Raw genomic sequence first — 11,677 nt, forward strand, 5'->3', positions numbered from 1 at the left:
CCATTATGCCATCCTAGGGGCGGAGGTGAAACGTGGGCTAGTCTTGCAAAGCAAATAGTTCTTTGTCAGAAAAAACAGGGTTATCTATATGATCTGAACGTTTCTTAGTTAATATATTTCCTTTCTTCCTGCTAGGATCCTCTATACTCCCTGAAGAGTGCCAAGAGTCCGGCCATGTTTCCCCCTTTCCTTTCCGTAGTTGGTACGTTCCCCCGGGAGACGTAGGCGGGGTGGCGTACATAAACCTCGACGCAGGAGGCGGGGTTGCTCAGTCCTCGAGGCGTCGGTGCTCTGTAGTGTTGGAACCTTGTTGCTTGTCGGCCTGTGCGCGCGTGCGCGGACATGGCCTCAAACGGTATGTAAGGGCGCGAGGCGATCGTGGCGCGCCGGCCCCGGACCTCATTCCCTCCCAGTCCGGCTTTTGTTTTTCGGTGGGACCCGGGCGGCTATCGAGTGCAGGATCTTTTCCTCGCACCACTGGCTAGAAGCAGCGGAGAGGGGTGGAAGGGGGAGGCCGATGTCGCCATTTTGTTTTGCTCATCTGGCGCCTCGCGTGGGGCGGGAGGTCGTCCCTTCGTTGCCCCCTTCCTTAAGGTGAGGGTTGGGAGAGACGCGGCTTAGTGATTGGGAATGGGAGGCATGGATGGAAATGCTCGGTCTCCGTATCCTCTTCTCCCCCTCGTCCCCAGCCCCGCGCTCGGGCCCGCTTTGTCGCAGTGCTGCATCCGGGCACTCGGAGGAGCGCGCACGCGCTTTGCTAGCCCCTCCTCCCCTTTCTGGCGGCGCGAACCGCCCCCCCCCCCCACCCCGGTCTCCTGTCTGCCCTGCTTTTTGTCGCGAGACCCTCGGCTGGAGGCTCCGCGGCGCGCGTCCGGTGTGGGCCGCGCCCCCGGGGTCCTTCGGGAAGGGGCGGGACCGCCTCGTTCCCGCCTCGCTTGCCACGCGGCCAGAGGCGGAGGCTCGGGGTCTGGGCCGCGCGCCCGCTTAACGGCTGGGGGTGGGGGGCTGGGGAGTGGTCCAACGGTCTTGAGAACTGGGCCCGAGGCCTTTCCCGCCTGAATTTCCTCTTACAGAGGTGGGAACTGAAAAGAACGGTCGCCTGGGGCCACACCCTCTCTCGGTGCTTTGGCTCTTTCCTGCGGGGGAAGCGCCTCGTTTCCTGTATCGAGGAGATGAGCCGATCAGGCCCGTGCGTCTTCCATGTGGCGTTTTAAAAAGCACTTTCGCTGCTTTGGATTCGCCTAGTCTTCCCGCAGCCCCGAGTTAGCCAAGAGGGACAGGAAAACGCACTCGTTTGGGAGCCACAGGGCTGGGGGCTTGAGTACCAGCCAACGTGCTGATCAGAGTACTCTCTTCCCTTGGTTAGCTGGCTTTGCACCAGAAGCTCCCATTTCCAAGCTCCAAGATTGGGCAAAGGGTGAAGCGTGGCGTTTTGTGAGACATTCTTGTTCTTTGGATTGAGAAAGCGGAGGCTCCCTTCGGAACAGTTCTGCCTCTGGCTTGAATTAAAAACCTGTCCTGCTGAAACAGCTGTGTGGTTTCAGCCTAACTCTTGGCGATGTCTTCTTTCTCGAGGGAGCGTGGGAAAGAAATGTGTAAATCTTTGCAGTTCTGACATCGATTGAAGTTGCGGACAGGTTGCTGCTGTCCGTTAGCACTCTTGCTTTTTCAAGTACTTAAGGCGTCTTTCTTGGTTTTGTGGAAATGCGCTTTCTCGTTGCCTTTTTCATTGTAAGAAAACTTGTCTGGGGTCTCACAGACTGCCCCTCTCCATAGAATTTCATGAGGGAATATATGCCTCCTTTGTTGATTTTCTTATCTGGGGACCCTGAAGCTTAAGTCTTTTAGCTCGTCTATTCTGAGAAATGGCTGAAGGTAATATAATCCTGTTTTTCTTTTGCAGACTATACCCAACAAGCAACCCAAAGGTGAGTGTCCCTTCTGGACTTCGAGAGTTTGTAGAGGGTGAGGGTGGTTAAGGTGTCTTTTCCTGAGAGCACTGTTTTTTTCTCCAGCTATGGGGCCTACCCAACTCAGCCTGGGCAAGGCTACTCACAGCAGAGCAGTCAACCCTACGGGCAGCAGAGTTACGGTGGCTACGGCCAGTCTGCAGACACTTCGGGCTATGGCCAGAGCAGCTACGGTGGTTCTTACGGACAGACCCAGAATAGTGAGTCTTAGTGGGTCACCCCACCTCTTCTGCTCTTTGTGAATGTTGCTTTTCTTTCCCCCCCCCCCTTTTTTTTTTTAATGAATGTTGCTTTTCTTAAACCTAAGCAGTGCTGAAACATTCCCCTTAACCAGTTTTTGACCCTTAAAGCTCTTGGATGTTTTGAGTCCTTTGAAACAAAAAGACTTAATTGGTTTGTAATCCTGCTTCCTTTCATTTTCTGTTACTTTTTACTTTTCTGTTTATGCTGCTATTTTCCCAATTTCCCCTAAGCATGAAAGTGAAATGAAGGTGGGAGGAATATTCTCTAGAGGGAGAAATGCTTTAGGCTTTTAAAGAGGGAAAATGACTTGCTTGAAGACATTTGAAGTCAGGTGGCATCACATGGATACACCAGGAAGTGGAATTTGCCCTGAGGTCCCTGGAGTGTAAATAAAACGCCTTGTCTTTATTTGTTCTGCCAGGGGCGGGCAGGTTAAAGTGCTGTTAGTGACAAGAGATCTCTTGGGCTGTGACTAGTGGTGGTCCTGGAGGCTGGCTTTGGGGGTGTGTGGTATGAGGTTAGAACTTAAAACTTGAGTAGAAGTTGAAACACAGCTTTCAGGTAGAAAGGTAATCTCTTTAGCTATGAGTTGCAAGATTGCCAAGCATTTTCTAAGAAGTTGACTTAACCAAGTACAGGAAGCACTAAGTGGTATACAGTGTTGTTCTCAATGCATTCCTTGCCTGTTATCTTTCCTCATAGCTTCTGTGACTTCCCTTTTCCTTTCCTTGTAGCAGGCTACAGCACGCAGTCAGCTCCCCAGGGATATGGCTCAGCTGGTGGCTATGGCAGTAGCCAGAGTTCTCAGTCGTCTTACGGGCAACAGTCTTCGTACCCTGGCTATGGCCAGCAGCCAGCTCCTAGCAGCACCTCAGGAAGGTAAGGAGTGGGTGTGGAGAGGACTGAAAAGATTAGGGGTTCAGCAGTGGGAGTAATTGTCAGGGGTAATGGAGGAGAGGTGGTCTCTGTTGGGGCAGAGAATGGGATGTACCAGAAGTGAAGTCCTGGACACACGGGCGTTGTGACTCTTGTCTTTTTCTCTTCCCCTAGTTACGGTAGCAGTTCTCAAAGCAGCGGCTATGGGCAGCCCCAGAGTGGAGGCTATGGCCAGCAGTCTGGCTATGGTGGGCAGCAGCAAGGCTATGGGCAGCAGCAGAGCTATAACCCGCCTCAGGGCTACGGGCAGCAGAACCAGTACAGCAGTGGTGGTGGCGGCGGCGGAGGGGGTGGCGGAGGTGAGAGGTTTCCTTCTGCTCTGTCTCATCCCTGCTTTTCGCAAGAAATTGTATTCTAGGCCCTTACCCTGAAAGGGTTCTTAAAAACCCCAGCTTTATCTGCATTTCTATTGAAGTTTATTCCCTGGCACTCTTGAACTGTTTCATGCCACCCCCCAGTCTGTTTTGTCCTTTTTAAAGGCAAGCTGTTCTTTCCTGACAGGTAGCTATGGCCAAGATCAGCCCTCCATGAGCGGTGGTGGCGGCGGCGGTGGTTATGGCAACCAGGACCAGAGTGGTGGCTACGGGGGAGGCCAGCAGGACCGTGGGGGCCGTGGCCGGGGCGGTGGCGGTGGTTACAACCGCAGCAGTGGTGGCTATGAACCCAGAGGTCGTGGAGGTGGCCGTGGAGGCAGAGGCGGCATGGGGTAGGTGTCTTGTGAGCCAGGGAGTACCATCAGTGGGACGGGAGGAGGGTTGCATGAGTCTCCCTTGACGCCTAGTCCTGTAGTGCATGGTTAGTCTGATCTGGGAATTTGTAAGGGCTTTGAGTTGGGGTCTTGACTGTTTCTTTTTCGTACATCCATCCCCATTTTATTTTTGTGAGAACTTGGGAGCCTGAACTTCTACCCACACTTCTGTACAGAGATTTGAGTACTGACAACTTTCATCTCTAAAGAAAAAGAAATGTAGGGGTGTATGTGGATTGGAGTCATTGATATCCTAGGCAAGAAACATGGAAGTAAAGGCTTCTTTCTCTGCAAGGGAAACCGATGATCCCACTCCTGGTGACAGGGAAACTTGTTACTTGTATTCCCATGTGTCCGCTAAAGGAGCTGTCAATGGTTAACCTGACTTGAGCTTCCAGGAATTGGCTACTCTCTCTTCCTGTATTCTCTAGTCACTTGAATCCACGAGCTTGACTTGTACTAATCTGACGGACTGTAATGATTTTGTGTGTGACTTGGTTCATGGGGCTCTCTGAAGTGTGCAGACCTTTTGGACAAACTACAGTACACTCGACAGTGGTCTCCCACCCACTTGCTCCACTGTCCCCCTTCCTCCGGTTACTTGTCCAGCTGGACCTTCTTTCCTCCCCTTCCTGCTGAAGCTGAAGTAAAACCTTAGATTTGATGTTAGAGCATTTGTCAAGTCTGTTGGTAAATAATAACGATTGGAGGCACCCTTCTCTGTCTCTCTTGAGAAGGGGAGGAATGTCAGTGTGTTACTCCTTTTGGGGAAAAAGTAAGTTTTTAAAAAAGAGTTTGTGTATGGTAAGTATTCAGAGGGGGGGTGGGGGCAGTGCCATAAACCTTACAGAAATAAGGAAAACTCTTGTGTGCGTGTGTTTATAATGCAAAACTTTAAAAAAAAGAAAAGCAACTGTTATGTGACTGTTAACTTGCTCTGCATTTTATGTGCCACAGGTATGAAAGGTGACATTGCAAAATACTCCGCTCTTCTCGCAGTGTAGAAGGGGTGACCCCGGGGGTGGGGAGAGATCAAAACCAGCTCAGTAGTTAGGGAAGGGCTTAGCTAAGTTTTGTCTCGCTTTAAGGGGAAATTGCCTTTGGTTTTGACTTTTTATGGAAAGGGGTTGGGTCTGCTTGCTGCTTTCAAAGCAAAAAAAAAAAAAAAAAAAATCACAAAAATGTGTTCAGGGCTACCCCAGCCTGGTGTGAAGTGTCTTCTGGGTAAACTGGGGGTAGGGTTTTTTAAACCAACTACTGGGTTGGCAACTGCTTGCGACAAGAGGAAAAACATCTGCTACGTCGGAAGAACGGCCAAGGAAAATGGGTCATTTTTTTTTTTCCTAGAGGAAATAGATATATAACCTTTTAAGCAAAATCCTTAACAATTGTGTCTGAGAAATTGCACACGTGTGTGTGACATGCTCACAGGTCAGACAAGGGTTGGTCAGGAAGGGGAATGTATTTTAGTAGCCACTTGCATTATCATTTTCCCAAAACACCTACCTATGTTTGGGGAATGTTGAACAAAACCAAAAACCGCCCTTTTGTAGCCGTTGGAAGCTTCATGTCCTTTCTTCTAACTTGTCTTCTCCAGCGGAAGTGACCGTGGTGGCTTCAATAAATTTGGTGGTAAGTGAACAGAGTTTCCAAAATTCCCAACTCCCAGCAATGCTTTGTCTGATTGTTCATTTGCAGTTGTCTTAGCGTGTTTTAAGTGTCAAAAGTTTTGGAGTGTCCATATCCACCTCCAGAAAGGGGTGGGGTGGAATGCCACCTGCTGCCAGATGTGTGCTAACCTGGAGGCAGGCAGGGAGTAAGACTCAGCAGTCGTCTGGTACCAAATTGGTTTGACCCAGCTTAATAAGCGGTGTTTAGGAGGCCTCTTGACGAGTGTCGCCACACCCGGCAGTTAGTGACCACCGTTGCGAGAAACTGGAGAGTGTGCTGGAGCATGTGGTGCCAACTTGGCTTTAGGATCGATCCTTTGATCAGTGTGTCCGAGGCTTGTGTGTGTGTGTGTGTGACAACCTCCAAACGTTTTAATTCTGGACGAGGGATGAAGTATTGCCCTGCCCTGAGGATGGTGACGTTGGTATATATTTATGTATTAAATACTGAATGGTGTCAATGCAATCCTACATACACGTATTTAAACTCAACTCAGATGGGCTAAATAGCAACTAGCTCTGGGCAGGAAGGTGTGAACTGCTTCCAAGAAAGGTTGGGAGCATGTGTGGCTCATGGGAAATAATCAGGTCTTAATAACAGCACAAACTGAATTCATGGAAAAATGGCAAATTGGAGAAGTCTCCCAGTAAGCTGGAACTTTTCTGGTCTGGTTAACTAACAAAGGGTTTCTTGATTTGTCTCAACATGTAAAGCCAAAGGCTTGGGTTCATGATTTAGGTGTGTCATTGAGTGTGGGTACAACATTTATTATATATGGTGAATTCAGATAAACTTTGGGCGAAGATGGTCTCTGGAAAAAAAAAATAGAGGCTGCATTATGGAAATAAGATTTCTGGTCTGTTCCCTGGGACATGGCTTAAAACATACAATAGCTATTTTGTATGATTTTTATTTTCATGTGGTTTTTGGGGAAACAACATGGTTTTAAGACTGGTTTCGAAAGATGACATTAAAAATTGTTCCACAAGGGATAAGTGTCTTTGGTGCTAAAGTTTGGAGAAACTGTATGAATGCATATCACATTGCTGGTGGTGAGCCCATTTCTCTCTGGGGCGAGAGAAGAGGGCCAAGCTATGAGTTGGTTTGTTAACTTCAATGGGTCTCCCTCCTGGCCCTCCCAGTCTGTGCTGAGGACATTTCCCAGCCTGAGCTGGGGGAGGCAGCATTTTCTGAAGTGTGGAGTTGTCCCTGTGGGGACTCAAGTTACATGCAGACCTTAAGAAAAGGGGCCTGTGTCTTTCCCAGACCTGCCTAGGGTTTTCTCTGGGCAGGCAACCCAGAACAGGGTTTGGAGTGAGGCTGGCTGTGAGCACTTACCTGATATTTTGCAAAAGTTTGGATTTGGTGTTAATTATTTTGCTTGTCTTTCTCAGCCTCTTAACTAACGGCTCCTCTTTCCTTGTTTTTTTGTTTTTTTGTTTTTGTTTTTTCTTCTATGTCATTTAAGGCCCTCGGGACCAAGGATCACGTCATGACTCTGGTAAGTCCGCAGGTGGCAGGAAAGAAAGGCAAAAGTGGTAGCAGGACTTTCCTTGGATGGTGTTCAAACTTAAGGGAATCTGAAGAAGAGCGGGGCTAGAGAAGAGCGGAGAAGAGCGTTTAGGTAGGAGTAGCTGTGTTGAATAGTGTATTTAACAAGAAAGACACAGGGACGCACTTAGTGTATGCTTTGTTTTGATGATGTTTGTATAGGGCTTCCCCGGTGGGAATGCTGCGTTTTAGTGTAAAATTAGTTTCTTTGGGGGTCTTCAACTGAAAGTTGACAAACACTGGTGTGGTCTTGGGCAGTTAAATCCTGAGCCCTGGATTCTTTTATGAATTTCAACATATTTTAAGGGGTAGTTGTAAACCTAAATTTTAATTGGTGAAGCGGCTAGCATACAGGCACTCAGATAATGAAGTAGAGTTGGAGATTTGTCGGACCTACAGCACCAGTGCTTTATATTAATTGGTTTAGAAATTTTCTTTCTTGGAAAGCTAACTATCAAGTATCAAAGTTCAGGTTACTAAGTGTCACTGACTTGTTTTATCTCTGGTTGTTTCCTGTCTCCATGTTTCCTGCTGTGTTGGGCAAGCAGAACAGGATAATTCAGACAACAACACCATCTTCGTGCAAGGGCTGGGCGAGAATGTTACAATTGAGTCTGTAGCTGATTACTTCAAGCAGATTGGTATCATTAAGGTACTTATGGGAACTTCTCTGGCAGGCCAGTGGCTAGGACTCCTCACATCTACTGCAAGGACACGGGTTTGATCCCTCATTGGGGAACTAAGATCCCCCCGGCCCCAAGAGAGAGTGGCCATGTCCCCCCCAGCCCCGAAAGGTACTTCTGGGACAGAGTGGGTGCATTCTATTAGTGCTGCAGGCTTTGGGATTTCATACCTTAGTGAAAATAGAAGTCTTAATGGTTGCCTGCTTCATTTGTTGAGGAAAAAGCATTAACTGTTGCCATTCCAAAGGGAATCATTTTAACACAAAAAGGTACAATTGATTAAAAAGATGATTAAAACTTTTGAATTTGTAGTCTATAATCTTTGTCATTTAATATTGAAGGGAGAAGCAGTTAACAGTCGATGGCTTTCTTTCAAGTTATGTATGAAATAGGAAGGTATGGTTTTGATAGTGCTGTATTCTCTGATAGACTGATGTGATCTCATGTTGCTTTCTTCAGACAAATAAGAAAACAGGACAGCCCATGATTAATCTGTACACAGACAGGGAAACAGGCAAGCTGAAGGGAGAGGCCACGGTATCATTTGATGATCCACCTTCCGCCAAAGCAGCTATTGACTGGTTTGATGGTATGTCTGAGGAGGCTGGGGGAGAGGGCAGCTAGCTTGGGGAAACAGGCTGCATTTTGAGGGTTTCTTTGAGTCTTCCAAGACTTAACAGCACTACCCTGTTGGTATAGTCTTATATTTGGTTATGTTTCATGAGATTGTAAACATTTGTAAGAAGGCAGAGTCTTCTCTTGATTGTACCAGGTATACTTTGGGACCCACAGGTCATAGGTCTTAATTAGAAGTCTCTTTTATACCTCCTTTATTTCTTATAGGTAAAGAATTCTCTGGGAATCCTATCAAGGTCTCATTTGCTACTCGGCGAGCAGACTTCAATCGGGGTGGTGGCAATGGTCGTGGAGGCCGAGGGCGAGGAGGTAAGGAGCTCTTTGTTGCTGTAAAGAAGTGATGGGGAGAGAAGAGGGAAGGAGGATGGTAAGGGCTTGTGTGGGAAAGACAGGTTAACCACACTTGGAAGGTGAGCAGACCTGTTCTTCACTCTGTTCTAGGACCTATGGGCCGTGGAGGCTATGGAGGTGGTGGCAGCGGCGGCGGTGGCCGAGGAGGATTCCCCAGTGGTGGTGGCGGTGGTGGAGGACAGCAGCGAGCAGGGGACTGGAAGTGTCCTAATCCGTGAGTGAAACTGCTTAATTTTTTTCTCAGCCCTCTTGTACATGTAGCCTTTGATAAGTTATGTGCCAAGTTGTTGCTTCAGTCCTGTCTGACTCTGCAACCCCAAGGACTGTGGATTGCCATTCCCTTCCCCAGGGGATTTTCCCAACCTGGGGATCAAACCCAAGCCTCTTATGTCTCCTGTGTTGGCAGGCAGGTTCTTTACCACTAGCACCACCTTGACCTTAGGACAGAGCTTGTAGTTCTGCTAATGTCAGGGATAGGCGTGGTTGGGAGTCATCTAGACTGGGCTCAGTAACCTGCAGTCTTTGTCTCTGCTCCTGAGAAACGGGCCTCTTTGCTTTTCCGAGGCCTCATTTTCCTCACGTATCCCTGGGGTCACTGGAATTTTCATAATTCTAGGTCTTGGCCATTTCCACCCCCCTCCTACACACATTAATTGTCTTATTTTTCCTTAGTACCTGTGAAAACATGAACTTCTCTTGGAGGAATGAATGTAACCAGTGTAAGGCCCCTAAACCAGATGGCCCAGGAGGGGGACCAGGAGGCTCTCATATGGGTAAGGAAGAGGCAGAGCTGGTGTTGGGATCTGCAAGGAGGCTAGACAAGGGGAGGGAGGAGGGGTCTGGGGGATGTGATAGAGGGTTGAATCATGTTTCTTTATTTCCTAGGGGGTAACTACGGAGATGATCGTCGTGGTGGCAGAGGAGGCTATGATCGGGGTGGCTACCGAGGCCGAGGAGGGGACCGTGGGGGCTTCCGAGGGGGCCGGGGTGGTGGGGACAGAGGTGGTTTCGGCCCTGGCAAGATGGACTCCAGGTAAGTAAGACTAAATTGAAAGGGAACTAGAGCAGTTGACCAGAGGTCATGGGATTGCAGGGTTTGGGGAGCGTGGTTTCATTTTGAGGGCGGGGTTGGGAAGCTGAGACTTACGCTTGGGTAGGAGACAAGGGAAGGAGACTTACCTGGGGGAGCTAGTCTGGATGCCCATGTGCACTCCGTGCCCAGGGAGACGAGCTGTCTCTCGGGGTGGGTAGCGGGGCAGGTTGGGTTTTGGGGGTGGATGGGTAGAGAGGTTGGAACCCAGACCTCATGGATGCTCTTTCTTGCAGGGGTGAGCACAGACAGGATCGCAGGGAGAGGCCGTACTAGCCTGGCTCCCGAGGCCTTGGAGCAGCTTTCTTCCTGTACCCAGTGTTACTGCCCTCATTATTTTGTAACCTTCCACCTCCTGATCACCCACGGGTTTTTTGTGTCGGACTATGTAACTGTAACCATACCTCTGGTTCCCATTAAAAACCATCATTTTAGTTAAATTTTCTTCCTTTACCCCCTCTTCACTCTCCTGGAGCGTGGATGTCCAGGTCAAGAACGTGGGGAGTTTTTCCTCTATTCAGATCAACCAACCTGCCTTGTGGGAACTGGAATAAATTTGTTTGTTCCCGCTCAGCAGGAACTGGAATAAAGTGTCTGATACTTGGTTCAGGGGAGCAAAGGTCAAGTGTATCCTTGAAAGTAGAGATTAAACTTCTCTATTCACAGTCAAAATCAGATGAATGAAAGGGGTAAATGAAAAACATCGTGTGTTGCCCCCCATTTTTGTCCAGCCATGTGGAAATTTTTCTTCTACTGTGTTGATTGATGTGCTGATTTTTGTGGGCTTATTTTTAGCAGTTTTGTTCCTTTTAAGGAGTTCTGGCACTTTTCTAAGGGTGGGGCTCAAACAAATTAAACTTTGAGGGTGATACTTAAGTTTGATTGACCCTGATTAGATCATGTAGTTAACCAGTTGGGTTTTTTTTCCCAGGAAGGGGAGAAACTGAGCACCTGCCTAGTGGCAGATAGGCTGTTCACAAGTTTTTGCAGATGGAAAACGAAGTGCCTGGGTTCTGTAGCTCTCAACAGTTAGGAAATGGTTTGACGCCAGGATGCAGTCCTTGTCATCTTCCAACTTGATTTTCATTTCTTGGCGTTTCTTTCTGAAACAGATTCCTACCCCAAACACTTACTTGCTTCAGTTCAGTTCAGTCGCTCAGTGGTGTCCGACTCTACGACCCCATGAATCGCAGCACGCCAGGCCTCCCTGTCCATCACCAACTCCCGGAGTTCACTCAGACTCATGTCCATTGAGTCAGTGATGCCTTCCAGCCATCTCATCCTCTCGTCCCCTTCTCCTGCCTCCAATCCCTCCCAGCATCAGTCTTTTTTCCAATGAGTCAACTCTTTAAATGAGGTGGTCAAAGTACTGGAGTTTCAGCTTTAGCATCATTCCTTCCAAAGAAATCCCAGGGCTGATCTCTTTCAGAATGGACTGGTTGGATCTCCTTGCAGTCCAAGGGACTCTCAAGAGTCTTCTCCAACACCACAGTTCAAAAGCATCAATTCTTCAGCGCTCAGCCTTTTTCACAGTTCAACTCTCACATCCATACATTGCTCCATACATGACTATCTCAGATCCATACATGATCATTTTCTGAATGTTGAGCTTTAGGCCAACTTTTTCACTCCTGTTTCATCAAGAGGCTTTTTATTTCCTCTTCACTTTCTGCCATAAGGGTGGTGTCATCTGCATATCTGAGATTATTGATATTTCCCCTGGCAATCTTGGTTCCAGCTTGTGTTTATTCCAGTCCAGCATTTCTCATGATGTACTCTGCATAGAAGTTAAATACGC

General features: G+C 48.3%; 1 protein-coding gene across 2 annotated transcripts; it reads left to right on the forward strand.

Annotated features, from left to right (window-relative positions):
- Window positions 1-204: 204 nt before the first annotated feature.
- On the forward strand, window positions 205-10,469 carry FUS (FUS RNA binding protein). Of its 2 annotated transcripts, none has more exons than XM_069570925.1 (15): window positions 205-355; window positions 1,904-1,928; window positions 2,016-2,170; window positions 2,948-3,092; window positions 3,264-3,448; window positions 3,651-3,855; window positions 5,495-5,529; window positions 7,037-7,069; window positions 7,668-7,771; window positions 8,262-8,391; window positions 8,646-8,747; window positions 8,880-9,003; window positions 9,462-9,562; window positions 9,675-9,822; window positions 10,116-10,469. In XM_069570925.1, the coding sequence occupies exons 1-15, from the start codon at window positions 343-345 to the stop codon at window positions 10,153-10,155; spliced, it is 1,545 nt and encodes a 514-aa protein (XP_069427026.1). In that variant the 5' UTR covers window positions 205-342; the 3' UTR covers window positions 10,156-10,469. The 2 variants fall into 2 exon arrangements, with proteins under 2 accessions (XP_069427026.1, XP_069427027.1); XM_069570926.1 differs by having other exon boundaries at window positions 249-355; window positions 2,951-3,092.
- Window positions 10,470-11,677: the final 1,208 nt, after the last annotated feature.

This window comes from Ovis canadensis, chromosome 24, assembly GCF_042477335.2.
Source record: "Ovis canadensis isolate MfBH-ARS-UI-01 breed Bighorn chromosome 24, ARS-UI_OviCan_v2, whole genome shotgun sequence".
Lineage (NCBI taxonomy): Eukaryota > Metazoa > Chordata > Mammalia > Artiodactyla > Bovidae > Ovis > Ovis canadensis.

Excerpts from the sequence above, each read along its gene's own strand:
- FUS (XM_069570925.1), top strand. Across the intron at positions 8,392-8,645 it reads AGCTATTGACTGGTTTGATG|GTAAAGAATTCTCTGGGAAT; the intron begins GTATGTCTGAGG and ends TATTTCTTATAG. Across the intron at positions 9,563-9,674 it reads ACCAGGAGGCTCTCATATGG|GGGGTAACTACGGAGATGAT; the intron begins GTAAGGAAGAGG and ends TTTATTTCCTAG.